This window comes from Megalops cyprinoides, chromosome 15, assembly GCF_013368585.1.
Source record: "Megalops cyprinoides isolate fMegCyp1 chromosome 15, fMegCyp1.pri, whole genome shotgun sequence".
In the NCBI taxonomy this organism is placed as follows: Eukaryota; Metazoa; Chordata; class Actinopteri; order Elopiformes; family Megalopidae; genus Megalops; species Megalops cyprinoides.
In genome coordinates, this window is record NC_050597.1 from 937,133 (window position 1) to 962,424 (window position 25,292).

At 44.6% G+C, this 25,292-nt stretch overlaps 1 protein-coding gene across 1 annotated transcript in view; it reads right to left on the bottom strand.

Annotated features, from left to right (window-relative positions):
* The window catches only part of grid1a (glutamate receptor, ionotropic, delta 1a), a 233,965-nt gene that overhangs the window by 101,608 nt on the left and 107,065 nt on the right, over positions 1-25,292 (bottom strand). Inside the window, exon 3 of the mRNA XM_036546860.1 lies at positions 22,633-22,917. Coding sequence (XP_036402753.1) covers positions 22,633-22,917 — 285 coding nt within the window. The remainder of the gene's footprint in view (positions 1-22,632; positions 22,918-25,292) is intronic.

A 25,292-nucleotide genomic window follows, 5' to 3' on the forward strand; every position in this document is an offset into this window, starting at 1 on the left:
GCAGAGCCGGTCTCACCCAACACACACGCAGAGCCGGTCTCACCCAACACACAGAGCCGGTGTCACTGAACACACAGAGCCAGTTTCACCCAACACACAGAGCCAGTCTCACTGAACACACAGAGCCGATTTCACCTAACACACACAGAGCCGGTCTCACCCAACACGCAAAGCTGGTCTTGTCCAATACAGAGAAGCTTCTGTTACATGTATATTTCTTATGATCATCGGAGATCATCTTCCAAAGTTTATAAAGGGCTCAAATCTAATATTACATTTACTTTTTGCTGTAAGACTGTGGAACATGTAATTGCCAGGTGTAGCTCAAGGCAGTTTTCCAATTATGTCAACTTTTTATGAACGTGACTCCTCCTTCCTTATATGGGTATTATATGTGTGTGTTTTCTGGAATAACAGTGCCTTACTGATTTCACATGAGACTTTGTCTTTGTAATACTGAGGACTAGTTTGCAGCTGGGAGCACAGTGGGGAGATTGTAGTATAATACACTGAGACCACTGAGACAGCTGCTAAAAGACCAATCAGAAACAGGACAACAGTTAAACAATGACTGCATTCTAAACACTCACCTTCCCCCCATTGTTACATCACTCTCATCCGCCCGAGGGGGGAGGGGCTCAAACACACAGCACTTCAGTAGGAGCAGGATGGCATCATTAACTCTGAACACCTCTTACACCTCAAAGAAAATCAACTGCTGAAACTGACCCCACAAAATACAGCACATCACTCACAGTCATGGATATTAATTACGACGCTGAGGACAGATGACCAAACAAATGCGACTCGGTAATCAAACTGCAGGGCGAGTGATCATTCACAAGTCTGACAGCACATGGACAGCACAGACTCATTTTTATATCTCTTTTAATGACGGCGCACGCTGTGCACATGAATGACGGGAATGGTGGTACATGGAATATGTAGATCAGCTCTGAATGCAAATGCCCCTTCATCTTCAGAGACAAATGCCTTCCTTCCACCGGGCTCCTAAATGAAGTCCTGCCCAGAGGCAATAAAGAGTCCCCTTCACAAATCAACACTGCTGTTTATCGAACTGACGCAAACACAAAGGCACTTCGGTTGTCATGGAGACCATGACTGGGTAAAGAGAGTTACCCAGCAGAAAAAGGCCACCTATATCTCAGAGGACACACCCTGCTGATGTTTTTTTTTTTTAGTTTGTGTTTTCAATTGGAGTTTGCACTCCTGGCAGTGACAGAGGCTCTCCACACAGCTACAGCCTCCGACCTGTCATCCGTCCTCATCCCCCTTGGTCTCTCCACTCCTTTTGACACAGTGAACCACCAAATGCTAATCTCAAAGCTGACAGAGATGGGCATCTCTGGGACTGCCCTCTGTTGGTTCAGGTCCTACCTAACTGGTAGATCCTTCCAAACCTACTGGAAAGGTTCCACCTCTGCACCCACCCCTCTCACAACAGGAGTCCCACAGGGTTCAGTACTGGGGCCCCTACTTTTCTCACTTTAAATAAACTCACTTGGCTCAGTTATCAAATCACATGGTTTCTCCTATCACTGTTATGCTGACAACATCCAACTCTTTTTCTCTTTCCCTCCCTCTACCCCCCAGGTCAACGAAAGGATTTCCGCATGCCTGGCGGACATGTCCAAATGAATGACATCCCACCATCCGAAGCTGAAACTCAAGAAAACAGAACTGCTCTTCATCCCAGCCAGCCCTTCCCCCCTGCAAGACCTCTCCATCACCGTCGATGGCACCACAATCTCAATCAGCAAAGAGCTTGGGTGTCATCCTCGACAACAAATTAGACTTCAAGGAGCACATTGCTTGCACATCACGGGGCTGTGGATTCCTTCTCCAATTCATCCGTTCTTGACAACATGCATCACGCAGCTCCTTATCCAGGCCACAGTGCTCCCTCGCCTGGACTACTGCAACGCTCTCCTTGCAGGCCCCCCAGCCTGCACCACCCAGACTCTGCAACTCATTCAGAATGCAGCTGCCTGGCTAATCTTCAACCTCCCCAAATTCTCCCGTGTTACTCCCTTGCTTAAATTCCTCCACTGGCTTCCTGTCGCAGTCAGGATCAGATTCAAAACGCTGACCCTTGGCTTCTCTGCAGTCAACAGGACAGCCCCTACCTCCAAGACCTCATCCAGCCCTACACACCTGCCCGGCCCCTGCACTCAGCAGCAACTGGACGTCTTACTCCTCGCACAGACAAAGCGGGAGGTTCTCGCTCTGCAACAACGCTTTTCCTCCATCGCTCCCCAGTGGTGGAACGAACTCCCTGTCCCGCTACGGGCAGCTCTGTCACTCCAATCCTTCAGACGTGGTCTGAAGAGACATCTCTGGACTAATCTATCACACAATCTACCACCCCCCCCCCCCCCCCCCCCCACCCCCTGACCAGTCACTTCCCAACACCTGTCTGCTGTCATCTTTCAGCTCCCCGTCTGGATCAGTGCTGTTAAAAATTGCTGTGTGTTTGTTTTGTATGTTAAAAAAGCCACTGGCTGTGTGCGAGCGTCATCACATTCTCAATTCAGCACTTCTGTAAGAGTGCAAACACCCTGCCAACGAACACATGCTGAAGAGGTGTGCAGGGCTGTGACTGACTGCTCACCATGGATCCATTGTTCATCTTGCCGTTTTCAAATTGGAATTCATACGGCATGCATCGATGGGTGTCGACCCTGTCAATCACTCTGACAATGCCAGTCAATTTCACCATTGACCTCTGTCCACACTCACTGTGCTTAGAGCAATTAGTCAGTCAGTAATCATTTTCATTTTTAAATCAATGTATTTGATTAGAACTTCATATGCAGAGCAGGCTGTAGCCATGGGAGTGGGGCATTGTCTCAGAGTCGTTATGGGCTGCTTTACGCTGCCTGTCCCCTGGGCCCGCCGCTGCAGGACTCTGCGCTGAGGAGATCGCTCTGCTCACCACCCTGTCACAGCGGCCACCCTTCAGCAATTAGCCCTGTGCACCTCACAGCTAAACTGGAATACAAAGCACAAATTAGACTGTCCTCAAAAACAATACTGCTTTTTAAACTGAATTTATCAAAATACACATTAGTACATCCTGTTCTCTGGTAACGCCAAAATATTCACTGCCAGCAGTGACTTAATGTATTACAGCCAGACAGTAATCTTTCTATCTTTATATTCCTCACTGGATTACCTCTTTATTATTTTTTCATTACTATGTTTCTGTTTTCATCATCATTAATGTTGATATTACGTTAAAAGGCTGTTTGTGCTTATCTTTCTGGCAGGAATATAAACAGTATTCCATCCTTTAAGCTAACCATCATATTTGACCAGCTGAGGCCTTAATTTTGTGTAAAACACTGTAGAAAAAATGAATATTCGTATGACTAAATACCAAACTCCACTGCCCACTGGTCTGTCTCCAAAACCCAGCAGCTGCTGTGAGGGTGATAATGATGGGTGTCAGTAAATTACAGCAGAGTTCAAATTCAGCATTGATTCAATAAAACCATTTATACCAAACAAAAGTGATCCGTTTACACACAAATAGGCACATTCACACAACATACCACGCATTACTACACATACACAATTTAACAAAGGAATTGTCACTAAGTTTAGGCATATACACCAGAAAAGAAAAAGGGGAAAATACTCTTTTTAGGACACAAGCCTTATGGCAAAGTATAACATACATTACGTCACATTAATGATATTTCATAAAAATATTTTAAGAACAAAGACATTAACTGAATAAACTGAATAGAGAACCAAAATATTGCATGAAAATGTCTGCCAGAATTGTAACAATGAGATTAAAAAACATGCCGGCACTCAGAGGCCAGTGAAAGCTGGAGAGCAGAGCTTGCAGCGCGGCGATGAAGGAGCATTTACGATGAAATGTGAGGCGTGACCTCTGTGACCTCTCTGTCTGGGGCAGGAACAGCATGTCACCTCTTTGATGAAGACAGTGATACAATGACTCGCTGGTGAGTGCCCATGTTATTAAACTTAATCTTCTGCGGAGCCTCAGTGGAGAGGCTGTTCGGCTTGCCAATCAGCCTATTACCACGGCAACCAGACCATATTGGAACACACCCACAGCACGGTGAGACCCATTCATGTGAGACAAAGCAGGGAGACCATGATGCCATAAACAGCTACATGCTCTGGGAAGTGTGTGTATGCTATTTTGGCCATACATTGGACAAACTTAGTTAGTAAACTTAGACCCACAGGGATTCTAAAGCAGCACTGACGAAAGAGCATTGCTGTCTGAGAGACATCTTTAATTTGGAACATGGAACATATGAATCCCACAAATGGGAATTCAGATTGTGAATGGATGATGTCATTGTTTTAATTACTGTCAGTATCACATTACATTCTAGTTATCAAAAGGAATCAGCAGAGCAGATGGCCCACGCAGACAGCATGCGGTGGAAGTGAGTATAGATTATAGTGCTATCAGCAGGGACAATACCAACACTACTCCTGAGATCACTGCTTTTGTGCAACAGATTACAGTCTTTCAGTAAAAACATTCCATTCTTCAGACCTGACAGGGCCTCAATTCAGCTGAAAGAAGCCCTGCTTGAATTCCACACATCACACATGTGATCACACTTGACAGAGAGAGTAAAGCCCTGCATACCGAACCAAACCCTACGGGACTCGATGAAACATGGCAGTCGGGACTGGATTGGGCCTATAATTACATTATGGAACTCCAGTTTGGGAGAGTCCGGTTCAACATTTCTGGATGTCAGGCTTTGAATGCACTGCTGTCTAAAATCTCGGTTGGAATCTCATTTTGAATGAATGATGTGTACACAGGGGAGCAGACATTTCCAAGGTCACTAAATATACCAATTTTGAATGGAGGATTAATTTACTTATTTCAATAGGAATTCAGCTCCTATAACACTGCAATAACACTACAATTACCTGAAGTAGACATTCTTAAGTGTTATTTTATTATTAGAAGTGTTCAAGATCACAGGGGAAAAAACCTCCCGATTTTAGATAAGCCTATTAGAAGATGTCTGAACTACAAAAACAAAAAAGTGTAACTTATTCTGCTACACTGTGTATGCTAGAGAAATGTGCCAAAAAGTAAACCTCCAGCGGATGTTATCACAAATCAAATCCTGTGGCACATGTGTGTGTGTGTGTGTGTGCGCGCATGGTGAGAGTCTGTATGTGTATGCATGTATCTCTTTATGCGCTAACTCCTAAAGTCACAAAACAAAATGTGTGTTCAGGCCACATTCAGTCTGCACATGGTGTTGCATGAAATGGAACTATATCGCCTCTAAAGATTCATTACACAAGACGGATCACGGTTGTTAGCCTCCTACCATTTGTCGATTTCATAATCTCATTACATTCATACTTACTGCAGATTTCAAATCTATTTGACTTACTGTTAACATACACAGATAAGAGGTGCTTATATACAAAAATTCAAAAATAAATTGAAAAAGTAACCTTTGCCTTGGAAATATACTATTAGCATATTAGCAATTAAGTTGTGACAATGTGTGTATAGTAGAAAATAGCATATTTGCAAAAAACAAGAAATGAGAACTCCAGATACAAAACTGCTTTCATTCTTTAAAAAACCTAACATCTCATTAAAACAATTTCTGGAATCACAAGCACTAAAACTAGTCATTAGTTGAACTGAGTGACAGGGAGTGGAGAGAGGGACATCTTCAGGGCTATGAGTCCACGGCTGACCTGGTCATAGGCATTGATTTCTTTCTAAATTTTCTTTCCTCTCTGTTTTGGTGGTAGTTGTTCCTGACTGCTGCAGTGCACCACCTGCTCTCAGAGTTCAGGAAATGAAGGACGCTGGCAGGCTCCGGCCAGGTCATTTTGGGGCAAGTTTTCCCAAACCAGCTTTTCTCCTTCATTCCATGACCCTAAATAACCTCCGGGTGGCACTCGGCCACTGTGAGGGGCTGACAGCAGCCACATTGGGGTCCCCTGTTTGTTTATAACGCTCTGGGTGTAATTCTGAAGCTGCAAAAGTGAAGCACTGTTGGCAAACCCTGTCTGCGCAGTTGTTTTTGGAAATTCAATGTCAGCGCAGTCAGTACAAATGACAGAAGCACTGGGATTATAATGTTTGTGCCGATAGCACTAGCACTTTGCCTGCTGTAGGAGACTGATGGAGAAGCACAGTGGAGCTGCTTTTGCCCACAGCAGGTAAATGCCATCACATTATTGCACCAGGATAGACAAAGCTCTCTATGGCAGTGTCCTGATTGGTCAGAACATAGCCCACACATCAGATTCCTTAAGACACTTAATTCTCATCTCACATGGCCCTTGGACTGGGGTCTGTACCACATTTTGTCCCTTATCCAAATACTACAGGTGCTCTTTTGGCCTACAGTGAACCTCAGGGGACTGCGTTTTCAGGGGACTGCGTTTACAGCAGCTTCAGGGGACTGCGTTTACAGCAGCTTCAGGGGACTGCGTTTACAGCAGCTTCAGGGGACTGCGTTTTCAGGGGACTGCATTTACAGCAGCTTCAGGGGACTGCGTTTACAGCAGCTTCAGGGGACTGCGTTTTCAGGGGACTGCTTTTACAGCAGCTTCAGGGGACTGCTTTTACTGCAGCTTCAGGGGACTGCTTTTACTGCAGCTTCAGGGGACTGCGTTTACAGCAGCTTCAGGGGACTGCGTTTACACCCTCAGACTCAGGCACTCAGGGTGCAGTCCTGATTTAATGTGTTTATTTTGGTAAAGAAACCAAAGTGAGGGAAGATTTGCAGTGCTGTTGTTCAGTACAGTAACAGCAGACACTGCTGTTGCACCCCTAGGCAAGGTACGCACCCCCGAATTATATCTGCTGAGCAGCCAAACATAACGCTCTGACCTTGAGTTGTTTTTACTGAGCTCAGCCATTAATGCACAAATATACATTTAAGAGGTCACATTACTGCTGTTAAAATATTAAAATTTTAAAAGCAAAAGCATATAGAAAATGCTTTCAAAACTCACCTGACTGCAGACATCCACACACATATTTCAAAAAATAAATTAATAAAATAAATATTGTTGTTGCATAAATAGCTTTGAAGCTGTTCAGGGCAGTAAATTTAGCACAGAGACAGAGGTGGCTGACCTGCAGAATCCCACCGTCACAGTGCTAAACAGTTTTACTTAGCTTTCAGGACCTGTCTCATAATCCTTCAGTCTACAACGCATCTCCATTTGATTCCACCTGTGTCTGTACTTTTTAACATAAAGATAGCAGCCGCCATGGGAGTTAGCAGAAGGTACAATGAGTGGTCGTGCCGCTCTTTTCCATCAAAACGCCTGTAAAATTATTTAAACATCAGCTGATTTTTCAGTTTACTGACTTTATGAGTTTATGTTGCAGATATGAGAAAATGCACAGTTGAAATCATTAAGCAATTGTGCAACTATGAGAGATAAATATATAAGGAAATAAATTAGCAGGATGTACTGAAGTATCATTCACATGTACAGTATATAATTGTGCAACAACTGTCATGCTATGTAAAATTTTAACCTACAGTTACAGCCATGAAAGTTTTATCATTAGCAGAAAAGATCAATGTTCACAAAGACATCACATAGCAATCTTTCCACTTACAGATAAATAATTGATGAAGTAATTTATTTATGACAACATCATTCACAGTTGCATTCAGATCTGAAACAAACCTGCATGACTGATTTATGCCACTGTGTCTGGAGATGTGCAGACAGGTTTTTCCCTCAGATTCAGCTGTCTGTATCACACAGGTATAGCGTGTCTCAGGTTTATGGCCTGGCATTTTCGGTCAGGACCAGGTGGCATTGGGGCAGCTCCCTCTCAGCAGTGACTCAGTGACTGTTTGCCTCAGTGGCTCCCCCTTCTGACCACAGACTGAAAGTGCCAGTGACAACCAACCTCACAAACAGACACTGGGAGAGAATGTGATCGGTTGAAGTCTCCCTGGATTTTTGTGCAAAGTTTGGTGAAAAAAATGGAAACGATTCAAAGTCTTTCTGTAAAACAAACAGCGAAACATCCGTGCAGCAGAACATGGGAGGATGCTGCTGGGGAAAGTGGTGATTAACAGAACAAGGACAGCTAATTAACTGCAGGATCAGCAATTAATTATCCATTGATGCTGAAAGGAAGTCAGCCTGGTGTTTTGTAGTCCCGCACTATCCCATGACAGACAAACCTGACAGAGGCTCTCCTGTACGTGAATCCTCCTAGGTGGGGGTGTAGAGTAAAAACACCATGACCCAGTGCCTCGATATCCACATACAACAGCAGAATGTAGCCTATAATCAAGATCTGTGTCTCCAAGCTTGCTGTTAAGCAGAGCAAAGGCTGGTTGTTTTTTTGGTTGTTCTCAGATTTTCCTGCAGGGTCTAATTCACTCTCTAGTTTGGTATTATGTTTCTAGCCACTGATATTTTGACTTCACTGATTGCATCAAAGTCCTTTGAATACCAACACCTTAAAATCCTTTACAACAGCTTATCTTGTGAACCTTTGAATCTCGGCTTATAAATCGTTCAACAGCCAAGGCACATTAAATGAAAGGACACCATCAAAGTTATAATTTTCCAACCACAGCAGTGATATTTTAGTCATAAGTGATGCAGTATTCTCACAGACTGCACTGTTTTGTCGTGACACAATTCAATCTGTCACTCTACCAAATCAGAGCACAAAAAGACAAATCGCTGAAAGGCCATGTAAGACCAGAATAAAATGTTTTATTTCACTAGCTGCTTATGACTTTAAGCCGGATTTGTTCAGGCTGTGTCAGCCAAAGACTCACTAGAGAGGATCATGCCTTTTTGAACTGCCTCAAAGACCATTTTCCTGGCGAACCATTAGATGAGAGGCCCTGTGGGGCCTCGGGTCAGGACTGAGCCGTCTAAAGAGTGTCAATTAGAAGCTGCGGAACACGCGGTGAGAGAGGAGTGTTTATAGCGTCGCTCCGAAGTACTGCAGGGACATGTCTCATTCCACACTGGCCTTGGGATCACACCTCTGGCAATCCAGACACTTCCAGCAGGCTGGTATTTTTCCCCGTGATTAGAACCAAGGACAGGGACCTGTAAGATTATAGTAACTTCTGACCAGACATGGTTCAGAATAAGAGAACTGTTGAACCTGACGGCCTTATTATCATAGTTACAAAGAAAGCTCCACACCTCTGGCACCATGTTACAGTTGGAGCCAAGAGCAATTGATTAAGGCAGGCGACAGCCATCAGTTGTAGAATACAACCGGGAGTGGGCAATTGGCAACCACCACCAAACAAAGGGGTCTTTAGCATCAAAAGATCCTGATTTGCATTGGGAGCATAGGTTGATGTTGCAACATTGTAAACCTATATTCTCTGAGTTAAAGCTTCACAGGCAGAAATGCTGCCGGTTTCCATCTCCACCAAATAAAGCTTTTCTCTAAGCGCACTTTTGGTCCGGTTTGTTTACTTTCAAAATTATAAGAAAATCCAACAGACCCCAACTGAACAAACAGCAGGACCACAAGAGAGACCGATTCAGCACCAAGAGCTCATGCTTCTGCTTGGCGTTTTCCATCCTAAGTAACAAGTATTTCCACCTGAGCCGTGATCTGAGTCCCTTTGCGGTCCTTGCTGGCAGGTGTCTGCAGTTTGCGTCTGATGGAAACGATGGCGGTGCGGAGAGGATGCAGATCGGTGAGGTGTGTTAACGCAGCGCAGGGTGTACGGAGGACTGCCACTCACCACGTTCAGCCTGCACTGGCAGTCTTAAAGAACATCAAAATACATTCATCTGTTTTTCAAATTTAAAAAGTGATAAAAAAAAGTGATCTGTGCTTCCCTTGTGTCAGATTGGCAACACTTCTTAATATCTGGGAATCAGGTTTAGATTTAATGCCAGATTTAATATTTAAGATTTAATTATTTTATGAATTAATAAGGCATTGCTCAACAGGGATGTGGAAATGATAAAAGTAAAGCTTCACAGCAGACTGGGACAGGAGGAGTAGGAAGGGGGGGTTCTGATCAGTACAGGGCTGCGTTTCGGACCCTGGCCTCCTCATTGGGACCAGGAGACACAGCTGCAGCTCTCACACGCTGCTCAGAGCCGCTCAGAGCCGCTCGGAGCTTTGTGACCGGCACTCCTGATCATTGGAGAGCTGATTAAAATGAACTGGAAGCGCTGAAGCTTCTGCACTTTCCATTGCATTCACAGCTTCTCTGCTGCCACACCTACCACCAGCCTTCTACTGCGCTGATCCTGAATTCATTAACGAATTTAAATTGCGCTTTACTTCACGTAAGTCAAGAAGGGGCTTTGGACCCATGATTTTCATTTAACAGCAAGTATTTACAAAGACTGGTCATTTTAAAATCTTCAGGAGCATTTGATGGTGCTTCAAAAATCAAACACTTTCTTCTCTATCTCAATTAACTTCTACATGAAAGGCTCAAACACCTCACCTCATGGAGAGTACTTCATTAATATAAACTGGGCCATTGAGAAAAAGGCACATTTTAAAAGAGCGAGGATATTATTCCCATCGCTGACTCTCTTTAGAGTGACAGGAATTGTTATGTCATCACTGGTTAAAAAGCGGATATCACTATTCCCATGTACGTGTGTGTGTGCATATGTGCATGTGTGTATGTGTGTAAATAAGAAAGCTTTGTGAATGAAACCCTGCCTTGCAAGTTTGTACGTCCAACATGTGGATATGATACTATGAGGACTTAATTACCTTCATTATAAGGCCTTTACAAACACTACTATTTGTTAGAAAGCAGAAAACAAAGGTAATGCTCTGCAGGATGGGGAGGCGTAAGTGCATGGAGCTTATCAAGGCTTTCAAAGATATGCATGCATAATAGGAAACATAGCCTCATTAACATGATCTCAAAAGCTAAAATGTCAGATAATGAACATATAATAAGACTCTTGGTATGCATAATTTATGTATTTGCATAATATAAGTGCTCTTTGCCACAAACCATTCCATACCTCTGGGATATAGGGGAAGTACTTCAGCATATGTGTTCAGACAGCACTCATCCTCAGCCCTGAGACCACATCACCAGAGGAATTAGAGCTCAGAGGAGGAACTAGAAACGATTTTACCAACAATGCAGTTTCTCACTCCCTAGAATCATTTCAGCCAAGCGCTCGGTTTCAAACTGCTGACGTAAAACGGTTTGATTTTGATTTACTCCCGGGCCCCTGGAGTGATTGGAACCAGCCGTGGAAGGGTTTCACAGCCCTGAGTCTCTCCTTCGGTGCTGTATGTTTTGATACTGTGACTGGCACGGAGACTTGGGGGCACTTTTGATTGGCCAGCAGTGACATGATTATGGTGAGTGTAAGTGGCTGCAGATGTTGGCAGTCAGTCTATTTGTTCCACACGGTTAATCTGTGGAGCCTCCACTTCCTTAACTGAGTTCCATTTTAAACCAGCGCTTGTTCACTGGAAGTGATTCTGTTCATCTGCTGACTCTGCACAGCACTCAGCCAGAGATTAGGGTGGCTCCTCTGTCTCCTGCTCTCTCTGTCTACCTCTCAAATTCACAAGTGCCTTATTGGCACGGACATTAAAATGCAACACTGCCACTGCAATGGATTTGAATGAATATAAACAACAGCAACAACACTGTTGTCAATTAGAAATATATATTTTTTAAAAAAGAGTGCAAAACCCTTCAGGTTTAGAAAGTATTACTGTTAGCAACCGGTGTTGTTTTCTTTCAGCTGCAGCTGTCTGCATATATCACCAAATGAATAAAATAGCGTTTTCAGCTCATGTCAGATGAAAAACAGCAGCACACCTAACACCAGTTTAATTCCTTAGCCTCCACCAAAAAAACCTCTTCCACATCCATTCTGTAGCTCGGAGTCACCTCACCATGTCTGAGAGCAGAACTCAGTCTCCCCTGCTCTCAAACCATTCAGTTTTACAGGAGAACAGACTGCCCTGAATGTGCCTCATTGTCAGAGGTAAATTTCTGGGTACGGAATGGCACTACTCAGGCATGCCTGTTCCTCTGTCCGACAGCACTGCTGGATAAAGCCTTTGCTTACGTAGCAGGTCTGCGCAGACGTGGGGACTCTGCGCGTTTTTGCTCATTATTTCGGTTAGCGGATCCGCTGTGTAGAGGATGCACCGAACGGGAGCTGAGATGCGGGAGCGTCAGCCTGCGTGCGATGCACGGAGCCAATCTGCTGAGAGGGCCGGAGCCCAGTGCCCCGCCCAGCCTGTGTCACAGCCTGCGTGCGCTGCTCAGAGCCAATCTGCCGAGAGGGCCGGAGCCCAGTGCCCCGCCCAGCCTGTGTCACAGCCTGCGTGCGCTGCTCAGAGCCAATCTGCCGAGAGGGCCGGAGCCCAGTGCCCCGCCCAGCCTGTGTCACAGCCCGCTCACTGCACACGAAGGGAAATGACACAGAAGAAAAAGGATTATGTAAAATTTATGTTTAAATTGACAATTTAGTTTAAATGTTTTTTTGCCATGTTACAAAGGCAAAAATAACAATATGTGGTTTAAATGTGATCTAACCAAATCTGCTGAGGGGGGGGGGGGGGTCCTCAGGTAAGGACGACTCCTCTTCAGGAATTTCCTCTCTGAGCCTCCAAGCCCCCTCCATCACACCATGCTCTGTTTCACTGAAACGATCTTCAGCTTCTTACTGTGGCGAAGAGGGGTGCTGACACACTGCGAAATCCCAGCAGAAACGCGTGTCATGAAGGACAGCACAGGAATCTGCGGTCTCAGCGCCGCCACGATGACTGCGAAACCGTAATGAAGATGGATGCTGAGGCATGTTCCCTCTGCCAGCCCCATTCTGATCTCTCCCACCATTAATCTGCCACATGGCGTATCAGAGCCGAGTGGGTAAGTAACTCTCAGCTTGTTATTCCCAGGGGTTCAGCCACCTTTGAGAATCTTCTAAATTTGAACCTGGGCTGAAGCGCAGCAGGGGCTGTAAGCTGGTGAGCAGGAGCTCTGCGGTTGTCGTGCGGTTGTCGTGCGGTTGTCGTGCTTTCATGTGAACATGTGGGACAGGCCAGACAGCAAAGTGCACAGAACTCTGAGGGGAAGAGATATGCAGCCCGTCTGGCGCATATGGCCGGGGACAGGGAGCAAACTCCGTGGCCGTAGCCGTTTTGTCAGACATCGGTGTCGTGATGGAACATGTCCCTTTTGATTTCAGCCAGCTGATCTGCGGTGCCTCTGGCAGGAGGAAGCTGCTGTCTGCTGCTGCAGACCTGCCTCGTCCTGGCAGTGACGGACGCAGGCTGTGCCATGAACACAGGCCAGTGATGACAGCGTCGGTCCTGTCAGGACACTCCACAGCCCCTCCCCCTATATCAGCTCAGAAGCTGCAGTGTGACAGGTAACCACAGAGACGCCACAGCACAGTATACATCAGCGTTCGGCGCCAAGGATGATGCACACAATGATACTGTACCTCACTGTACATGAATAAGTAAATGAACCTGCAGCATCAGGCCCCGCAGGTTTGTCCTATGGAACATCAGAGGAATCAACCCTTCCTGATAACCCTTCACTGGCTACAGGTAACAGCTGGCATCTGCTTCACAGCACTGGTGTTAGCCAGGGCTGAGGGGGGGAATGGCTCCTCCAAATATTAAATCCATCATCAGACCCTACACACTATCCTAGTCTCTCCGTTCTGCAACCCCAGGATGTCTGGCTGTATCCTTCTCTTTGTAACTGTATGTCCCATTGGCATCCTCTGTCTGTTCTGGCCCTGATGTGATGAATTAAGCTTCCCATAGCAGTCAGAGCAGCAGAGTCTCTAGCAACCTTTAATCACAGAGTAAAGCCCACCTCTGCAGACTGTGACTTGGCTACCTGACCCAGATATAAGGCACCTGCCCCTTTGCATGTAGCCCTGCTGTAGGTTATGCTGTACTGCATGTATGTATGGAAGCATGGGTTAGCACAGCACAGTGCAAAGAGCTGCACATGTATGAACACGGTCAGTGGGGCCTGAATGTGCAGTCTTTTACGCACTAGCAGTCATACACACATACAGCATCTGTACGTATTTCAAAGGGAACTGCAGCATGTGCATACTGTAACGAGTTGGATAGCCCTAAAAAGACTGATTTGTAAAAGTGTAAATGTTGGCCAGTCAAACACTTTCCTTTGGTTTCTATTTTGGCGTAGTTTTATTCTCACAGACTGACCATTGGTACCGTGGGGAGGTCAGGTAAAGGAGCTGTCTGCAGTGAGTCACCCAGAGATTTTGCCTCAGCCCTGTCATTCATTACACCAATGTGATCAAAGCATGCTAAGGCATGGTTTCTGCTTATTAAAATGCTCATATTAATTACAGGACCACAAATAACTATATTTAGTGAAAATTGTTATGTTTGAAATATATTTGACAAAATAATACAATAAAATGCCTTCATAGGGACTGGATTTTCTTCAGCTTGTGTTTTCCGAGGAGCAGCTTGTAAAGGTGTCCTATCCCGGGACAATGCGGCATTTCTGATTGGCTCTGTACTGATATTGTTTAACATTTTGTCTCAATAATGCACCCCTGAATATGCATGAGCCGTCACACGATTTTAAGTGAATTATCATAATAACTAAAGGCATTAGGAATTTAATGTGATGAGGTGTGGGGGGGCGTGAGTTAATATGGATTCAATTGAGAATGATGCGTTTATTCACACATAATTAAATCAGAATCACTGACACTCTTCATAAAATGCTGGCAGTAAACCTCACATTCAGCTCCACAGAAAATAAACACTCTGGCACCCATGAAAAGCATTGGAATACAAAAATATTATAATTATGCATAAATACATATAAAATACATACATATAAATACGTACATATATTTATTTTAGTTGTAACTATAGCCCGTTTACATACCAGGCAGAGACCCCAGTAATTTCGGGGGTCCCCCAGTTTACACAGGACCACCCCAATCCCAGGTTTGCTGGTCAGTAAGTGTGAAACGATTAGAAAGCAGCTGCTGAAATCCCTGACTCTCTGAAATTACACAGATCATGGAGACGTCTGAGATAATGTTTCCAATAGAGTTCAGCTACATTGCATTTTCCTTTTTATTGAGGCCCTTACAGTCATAGCTTCCTTCTGCTGCTTGTCCTCTTCCTTCTTCCTCATCGTCGTTTTTCTTTCCATGTGGTAAAGCTGCCCCTCTTAGCAAACTGTTCATGAATTTGTTTGTTAACTAGATTGATAGATAAATTAAAGATAAAATAGATTGATAACTAACTAGCATGATAGATTTTTCTGTGCCCGAATAATATGAAACATACAAACAATGATTTCATAGATATTGGTGTTTGATGTAGTTTTTGGCAGATTTCTCACAAGCATTTCTATTTCATATTAACTATTTCCATGAAAACTATCATTAAAAAGCTGTAAGCAGTCTTTTTTGATGTTCAACAGCTGCTATTTACATAAAATATTGGGATGCATCAAACATATATCCAAACCTTTTTGTAAAAGTAACCTTTCTGAACAAACTAGTAGTATCTTCAACTTTCTTTAGGACATAGACTGCAAGCTCTTTGATGAGACATTCCATATTCCAGGGAGACAATGGTGCATATTAGCATGAGAAAGACACAACAGCCAAACGCTTATTTGCTTTGCGTTTTCACTCAGGTCATGCAGTGCACAGTTTGCAGTCTTCTTTTGAGCTCAATGCAAAGACCTGATAAAGTTTTTGCTGGTTTATGTTTTATGCATTCCTGTATGCGAGGCCCCTGCTCAGCCTGAGTTGTAGGTGACTCTGCGGTTCCACATGAAAAGTCTGCAGAGCGCTGTACTGCTGGGGAGTGATTACTCAGCGCTATGCTAAACGGCTCAGGCTAAATTTAGGCTGTTACACATAATGTATTTTTAAACAAGCAGATTCCTCTTTCTGCACGCCTGCTTACGCTCCACAGCGTGGACCGTGAACGAGGAGAAAGGCGTCCCATCACTTACATAACAAATAAGCCATCGCCTCGCACCTGTTGACGGCCCTAATCCACTGTGTACAGTGAATTTAGACAATGGATGCACCGCAAAGTCTGTACTTACTGTAGGGACAAATTACTTTGATGAAAGTTCTGTTCATGTTGCCCACATACTGTAAGAAATGCAAAACGATCTCATAGTTAATGCTTTTAGATAGTATAACTAAAATACATCAAGGTTTAGATTCAGTTATTTGTTTGCTTTGCTAACCCCTAAGTCTGCCTGAACCAGCAGGACCAGCCTAAACTGCAGTGGAAAACTATGATGTTTGGTTGTTTCTAGGCCTTTGTTTTTAGTCTGTCTCATCAGGTTAGCACAATTGAACTTGTGGTACTGCTTGAATGGTGTTGCACTCACATACACTGGTTTGGCAGTGTTGTTAGCCTGGTCTGACACTGTTTCTCATTCAACTTGAATGGATATGCTTCTGTTCTCTTGTGCTAGAAGTCACTCTGGATGAAAGTGTCTGCTAAATGAATGCAATCTAATGTAACTGACCTGTATACACAAATCTCATACGGACGTCCTGAAAAAGGAAACGAGTATTCAGACATAGATACAAAATTTGACTAGAAACAAAGCAAGCCACCAAAAGTATGCATAGCGCAATGGAGCCACCAGGTACACATATCACAGTCAACAGCATTAAGTGCAACAAGTGATGCACCCCTCCAACGGTGCAGTCATTAGAATAAACCCCATCAATCCAGCCCACAGCCTACATTAACAGCCGCTCCCAGGCTGTCTAATCAGCCGTGAAGGCGTGCTCCGTAATGTCTCTGTGATATTAGATGTCTAAGATATTAGCATATTGCGAAAGATTAATTACCTCAAAGTGCCATGCAATCACAACTTCATATGGTGCTAAATTCCCCTGTGAGAGTGACTGTTTGCCACATGGCTCACAGAGCTGACAACACTGTAGACACCCCCCTCCCAGCTGACTGAACCCCCACCGCCACCCCCCCCCACAACCCCCCGCCCCCACAGCTCCCACAGCCCCCAAAGCTATTCCAGTGAGACGACAAATAACCTCCCTCACCTTGCCAGCCACCCCTGAGCCTAAGATGATCGATCCTTTTTGACCACAGGCCTTGTGAAGAGACTGCTGGCACAAAAATGTGACATCTACACTGAGCATGCTGCAGTGCATGATGGGAAACTCCAGGCACTTCAGCTGATCACGTTAGGGGAACAAACAAACAGGACAACTTCACACAGCTGGCTCTCCTATGACGTCTTTCTGCATCCCATGAATTCTGTAATCATGGTATATTTTTGGAGAATATGATTAACTTGTGATCTGGAGTCCACTCACAGACAGGGACAGTCAATCCAGGGGAACGATAATCTGCAACAGCAAAACTTGCTACAATTAAGCTGTGGCCTGTGTGACCTGGAGACACTGAAGTAATTGGTCACACAGGTCAAAACGATCACCTGTCTGTGTCCTGCTCTGCACTGGGAGGGGATAAATGTGGCAGCATCACTCCTACCTGAGCCCCACCTCTCCACAGGTGCAGCGAGCTGCTCACTCACCACACACCTGAGCCCCACCTCTCCACAGGTGCAGCGGGCTGCTCACTCACCACACACCTGAGCCCCACCTCTCCACAGGTGCAGCGGGCTGCTCACTCACCACACACCTGAACCCCACCTCTCCACAGGTGCAGCGGGCTGCTCACTCACCACACACCTGAGCCCCACCTCTCCACAGGTGCAGCGGGCTGCTCACTCACCACACACCTGAGCCCCACCTCTTCACAGGTGCAGCGGGCTGCTCACTCACCACACACCTGAGGGCACTGGACTGACACCTTCTTCATCGCATTACTCTCTTGACTGAACTATCTGTAATGGCTTGCATGTAGACATCATAGTCAAGTCAAGAAAGGAAATTCCACAGGGGTCACCATGGAAACAAACCACTATGGATTACAGGTGGAGTCTCCACCTGCTGACCTGGACATCATCACCCTCACACGTCCAACATCGGCCTTCATCCTCGTGTATGCAAACATGCACCATCATGCAGACATTCTCTTCTCAATATATCTGGAAAAGGCTGTAATATGTGTTTTCTGATGTGGAGAATTTTCAGTCAGAAACATAAATACAGTGATAGAGAGAGAGCTTTTTATACCATTAAGAAGGGAACATTTCAACATTCCAATTCAGATTCAAGATCTTCAAATTAATCATACCCTGCATGCATAGCTCTGTAATAATATCCTTCAAGTTCAAAGGAAAGCTACTAACAATTCATCCAGGGCAGAATTATGCTAATAACAACTTTTAATTGACATACAAAACATGGTAATCAAATTCTAGAGCTAACGACCCCTGTCATTACGAAGCCCTGAAATGCCAAAGGCTGAACCCAGGAAAGAGTCCCCTCGGCCAGCTGGTGCCGAGGTTGACAGCACTCAAACCCATTAACACCAAGTAGCCTCAAGCCAGGACAATACCCACCAATACAATTTGAGTCAACCAAATTATAACACACCACAAATCAAAAACACTAAGCTACCGGGTATACTATCTGGCCTTCAAAATAGAATACATCATATCAGTGTCTCTAACCGGGAAATACGGGAAAAAACCATGAACACAGGAAACCAGTGAGGAAGCACAAACTGAGTGAGCACCACCAGGCTATGGAGACTGTAGGACACCAGCGGACACAGCAGCAGACACAGCACCTCAGACAGGTCAGGCTGTGCTCGCTTCATCACTCTCAAGAGGCGGAGACAGAGCTGCAGCTCCTGAATAACTGTGGGAAATGCTGGGAGACAGGCGAATGGTACTTCCAGGAATCAGAGTGCTTCACAGAGCTGGAGCGGCTGCTGTTTCTCACTGCAGTGCCTGGTCCGCACAGCCTGTTCCCGCTCTGAGACACACAGAGGAAAACAAACACACAACCAGCACAGCTACCGTGCAAAGCTACACATACATCTCTGTTCTTTAATATTTTCTTTTGTTATTTGTTATTTCAGGATGTGCTTTGGAAGAATAAACGACAGAGAGAGAGAAAGGAGTGGAGAAAGAAGAGAGAGATGGGGGGGGAGAGAGGGAGAGAGGGAAAGAGAGAAAGACAGAGAGAGAGAGAGAGGGAGAGAGAGAGAGAGCAAGCTTCATCATGCCTGTAAATGCTCTAAAAGAAAAGGCAAGCAGGGGTTCCTGTGCAGCTCTCGTCCAAAAATGCAAGGAAATCAGACCTAAATGAAATGTAAAAAAGGCATAATCTACTGCCCTCCCAGACTGGGGACACCTCGGTGATCTGAGGCCCTGTCTCCATGATGATTCAGCTGTCATTCTCACTACAAGGCGGGTTCAGGCCTATGGTCTACCACTAAAGAGAAACCTGCTCCTGAATCCAACACAACCCTTCATTTAAATACAGCCCTTTCCCCTGGCCCTTGTCCTTTCTCATCTTTTCTTTTTCTCACCCGCTGCTCCTTCAGTGTGTAATGGCATAAATGCAGTAATGTAGTTATAAAACCTCAGGGAGAGAGGTGTCTGTGGAGTAAATAACAGGAGAGGGAAACAGGGTGATTGCATCATAGATCAGACTTTAAAATGTTCTAATGAATTAAAAAGAAAATAATTTTGTAATTGACATTGGTCGTTTTGGTGTGCCTTTGATGAGGAATGTTTTTATGGGTGGATTATAGTTCAAATATTATCTGTTTAATGTGGTGAGTAGAATCTCTGACAGGTAAATAAAACGCAGACTTGGATGGCTAGCTGTGCGTGGATCATCACAGGCAGGAAGAATGTCACTCTCAGTCACCTGAGACAGGCCAGGGAATCAGGGCTGAGACCCTGAGGCTGACAGCGGCATGGAGGTTCATCCTGGTTCCGTTCAGCTCGTTCATTAGCTCTCAGCAGAGAACTGGACACATTAAAGTAGGTCAGAGAGATTACAGGGGCAGTGGAGATTACAGCAAATGAAATTGAAGATAGCAAAACTGGAAAAAGAAAACGCCTGTCTTATCTGGCTTTTGCTGACACTAATGAAGCCTATTTGGCCATCTCCAGTGTTTGTGTTCATGGCAGGGAACACTCCTGGCTTCGGGAGGCCATCTTAACATTTAAACCAGTGAGAAAAGGAGTTCTAACGGGCTCAGCTGGTAAACTGAGGCCCGGGTTCAAATCCAGCCTTGTCACTCGGCAGTAATGACCGGGATCCCACAGCAGTTGACCACACTGGCCCCACTCTGCTGCGGATGGGGGGACAGGAGGCCTGCCGGGGCCCCCTCTCACTGTTCTCAGGCACGCTGCCACCCCTCAGGTGCTTCTGAATTACATGATGTCATCAGTGGGGAAGTGCCCATCCTCCAGTGACCGCAGTGCACTGTGGGATTTGCTGTGTGAAAAGTGGCTGCATCTGTGAGGGCACAGGTCAGCACAGCCAGAGTAGCCTAATGTACAATTGGCAAAACAAAGGCTGCATTAATTAGTGAAAAATAAAACAAAAGAAACATGGAAAATGGGTAATACCTTTACTTTGGAATGATTTCAGCTGTATGTTTATTTAGTGAACATGGTGATTATTATTATTATTATTATTAGTAGTAGTAGTAGTAGCAGTAGTAGTAGTAGTAGCAGCAGCATCGGTAGCAGTAGTAGTATTAGTAGTAGTATTAGTGGTAGTAGCAGCATCGGTAGCAGTAGCAGTAGCATTCCTCACTTTACTGTGTTTGGTGCGTCGTTCTCCCATCGTGTCTTGTCTGTTTCACATCTCACACTTCTGCTTCTTTTCTGATATGAGGCCTGTATGCATTTTTACCTTCTGCTAAATAAGAACATGCAAAAGAGCTCATGTCCATCAGAGACAGCCTGTAAGAAACGCATAGCATCTTAATTGCTGCTGAAGTCATTCCAAGCGAATTTTGTGACTTTACCATCAATTAACACATAACATATGCTAACTAAAACACAAAAAAGAATGAATATAAGTGAAGATAAGTGCAATTAAATACCATTCAAATGAACGTCTGCATTGATAGCACAGACATGCTTCGTGATGTTGCAGAGTATTGTCAGAATCAGAATTAGAATCAGAATCATCTTTAATGACCACACGACCAAGGTCGGTGGAATTTGCTTTCGGTACAGCACGGTGGGTAAGCTCAATTCAACTGTGTCAGTAACATCAATCATAGGCAGATATCAACATCACATTAGACATTCAACATCACATTAGACATTAGAGACAATGACTAGCACGGCAGACAACGTTCACAAATGCTGCATGAGAATTGTAAGGCTGTGCTTTTATTTTTGCCAAGGCTTATTTGCTTGAATTAGCAAAGATGAGTCTCTGTTTGCCCCTCATGTTCGTTTGGCTCAAACGGGAATGCATTTGCAAACAAACAGCAATTTCAAGGTGGTTTACAGCATAAGCAAGTGATCTTTTAGAAAAGTGCATGTTTTCACCCCACACAGCAAGAGCAGAGAGAAACATACACCCAAACCAGTCATTCAGCAAATAATTCAACTGCATGAGCAATGCACATAAAGCAACTCACTGAAGGGCATAATAGCCAGGAAAGGAATGAAAACCCTCTGAGTACCAGTAACATTCCCTTGCCGACGCTTTGTGGAGGGGAATGCATTTTAAGCAGAAGCGCCAAACTGCTAAACCCAGGTGTCTGAAATCCCAGGCGACTTCGCCACTGTCAAATAGACAGCCTGCAATCAAACAGGTTCAGCACACCTGTACGGCATACCTGATCTAACTCATTCCACCTGGAATCACTGTGACATAACTTGTGTTCCAAGCAAGCCTGGCATTTTAGACAAGCTTCTGGTTCATTCTGATATTCAACATTATTAAAATAAACACAAGGAACAATGAAATCCTCTCATTCTGCTTCAGCATGTTTGATATACTTGAAACAACAATGGAAAATAAAATAAAATAACATACTGTATCTGCTTTAAATGGAATAAAAACTATATTTCCCTCCTATGTTCATTTCCCATGTACAATCCCTCGCCAAGGACTTGCGGTACCAGCACTAGAGAACATTCTGCCAGCACAGAGGTGGTAACCGTTAAAATGTCCACATATCCGTGTGAGAGATCATTAAAAAAGGCAGGGGCTGGAAATTTGCCCTCCAATCTGCCAGGAAGGGAAAAGACTGATTTTATTCATCAGTCAATAGGCATATCCAAATGCCAGATATGCAAAACTTCCTCCAAGGGGTGTAAAATTGTCTTTATCAAAATTCACATCGTCAGTTACAGTCACCTGCTGATCATTGGGCTGAACACTTAGCATTGACTTAATAGATTATCTGCAAGCAGAGGGCTACAGAGAGTTAGCTACTCAATCAATCGGACATTACACGGACTTTGTACTAGGGAGCTGGCAGGGTAAAGTCCGTTTAATGTCCGCTCCAACTGATTTGGACATTTGCGTTCTCACATGCAGCTCCTCCGGGTAATGTCTAGATAAGTTCAGCACTGCAGTGCATATCTGAAAGGGGCTTTGCTGATTTCATCCAATGTCCTGCTTTGCTGTGGAGAACAGAGGCGTGTGATTGGTTCAGAGAGGTGGGTGACTGACAGCACTCACCGTACTCGCTGTCGTAGAAGACGATGAACTTCTGCCAGCGCAGCTCCGTGACGAGGCGGAGCATGACGTCGTTGAGGCGCACGGGCGGCCGGGCGGCCAGCGTGTAGCGCTCCCCGTCGGGGCTGGGGTTCAGCTGACACGCCGTACGGGGCGAGCCGTCGCTGTTGCGCTGCACGTACAGGTGAGGAATGTGCATGGCGTCCGTCAGAGACTGCAGCGCGTTGGCCGACGCGCAGCCCGTGGAGCTGACCAGCGCCAGGATACCCTGCGTCATCAGCTCACACGCTGCAGAGAGAGAGAGAGGGAGGGAGAGAGAGAGAGAGGGAGAGGGTGGTCAGAACCAGGGTCAGTCGGGTCCAAGGACAGTCATGGTTCACACAGTATAGCCATCACACTGAACACACACTATAAAACAGAAAAAAGCCCACACACACTTACATACATTCATATAGCTGAAGGACAATGTGTTTGACTAAATGAATGTGTTCACTTTTGGCTTTTCGTTGGCCAGATTGGCTTGGCTCAGTAGCAGCTAAGATAACCCCTATATCACACTATCGGATTTTCTTGTAATACCAGAGGCTGAAACACTTTCCTAAAAAACTACATGTCAACTTTTGGGGATTAAAAATTAATATAATCATAGCTTTGACACAGTGTTATTAATATTAGGAAAAAGGTCTGATCTAAATCCATCCCACACAGTGTCTTTACTTTTAATCTTACTGAGATTACCTTTCTATCAATATCAAGCTTTTCCATCCACAGCATCGACCACCAGGTAATTGGTCAAGTTCAGGCCAAAATGATTCCCTCAATATTTTTATAAATCATCTAAAATTTATATTTTATTTATTTATATAAATCATATAAACTGGAAAATGATTTTAAATTCCAAGGGTTTTAACAGAATTGGAACATGCCCTAATCAAAGCATCTTCTGGCACTGAAAAATCTCTGCAGCCACGTGTGTTTCCTACCGACATCTGCAAAATTAGGTGTTTAAATTGTCCCCTTGACCTGTGAGTTTTACAACAGAAAACAGCGATAAAAGACCCATCCAATTCATTCCCATCCATTCAGCCCAACATCTTCTCTAAGCACCTGCCACTGGATACTGAGCAAGGTTTTCTTCCACAAAATAATGTCTCCACCAACTGAATTTGTGAGCTGCTCTAATTATTCCAAGATCAAGAAAAAAGGAAGAAAAAAATATCACAGGTACCTTGTTAAAAGCTTGGAGGATCGATACCTTTGAAAAATACAGACAGGGGTGGAAGGAAAATAAGGGGATGTTGGGATACTCTGAGATCTATTGACTGAAATGCTGACACCCACAAAAACAATTGTTCTGAGTTTGGCTTATTATTATTCAAGGCCAATTGAGTTTGGATTTAGCTTTACACTTAATTAACCCTCCCTACCCTGTTGTCTGCTCATATTGGCTTTCAGATGTTGATAAGCCACTAGATCTCAGACAGAGACAGGTCTGCACCCACTCTGTGTGACTATACCACTCACACAGGCTCATACGAGACAAGCAGCACTGGCATCGATCTCAGTGAGACCACAATCACAGGCTCTGGTCTATAAGTGACGACACCTTCGCCTGCACAAGGTCGCTGGGTGATGCATTAGGTATGAGGCAGTTTACATCCACGTCTGGGATCAGTTGTCTGAAAGCAGCTTCTACTCAATAAGCGCTAACTGCTAATTACCATCTCTACAAAGAACAGTAGTACGTGCAAATAAAAAATAAGCATGTGTATAAATATGATTGACAATCCCCATCAGCCATGATGCAGAAGAAAGTGTTTCTGTAAATTCAAATTATTTGACTGTTTTGTAAACTCACTCACTGTGAGTATGATGGCACGCCTGTGCTTGGAGCACTCGTTCCAGGCTTGAGGGTTTGAATCTGGTGTGCAGTCTGCATGATCGGACCATGCCTGTCATCATTCTTAGGTACTACCATCTACGTACAAATAGCTACACGGTACTTACAAAAGTAAGCACACAAGCCACATACACATTTATTAATGATAACACAATGTACAGGTACACAGCAGTTGCTATGTAGGCACAGAGTAGTACCTTTGTAGGTACAGTGTGAACACACAGGCACATTGTGTAAAGCATATCTGGTTGGTTCCCCTGTGTTGGTGTGTGTTTGTAATGGACCGGAGGCCAGCCCCAGAGGTCACCCTGCCTTGCCTTGCCTCTGGGCTTCCTGCAGTCTGCTACTGCTGAGGGAGGGATGAGTGTGTATATGCGGCATGAAAACAAACACAAAACTCTATCCGGACAGGACAGCTGAGAACTGCATTCTGGATCCTCGCTACTTTCTCATACAGACAAAAAGGCTGTGGCAAATTGCGGTAATTTAGCCTCAATACAACAGTACAACCATTTGCAAAAATCTAAAAATCTAACATTATAATTACTAATATCAGAATGAAGCCAAGTTACACCAAACAATTTAGGCAGCATCAGCTCACACAAACAAGACAAGCAGAATTCCAAATCAGGCCTTATGAATGTTTAATAACTGTTTGCTTGGTGTTTTTGTACACTGAAAGGTCACCAGATTTACAAAGGTTACCAGATTGAAACAATTCCATACACAGTATGCACTGCGGGGATGCATGTATACATACAGC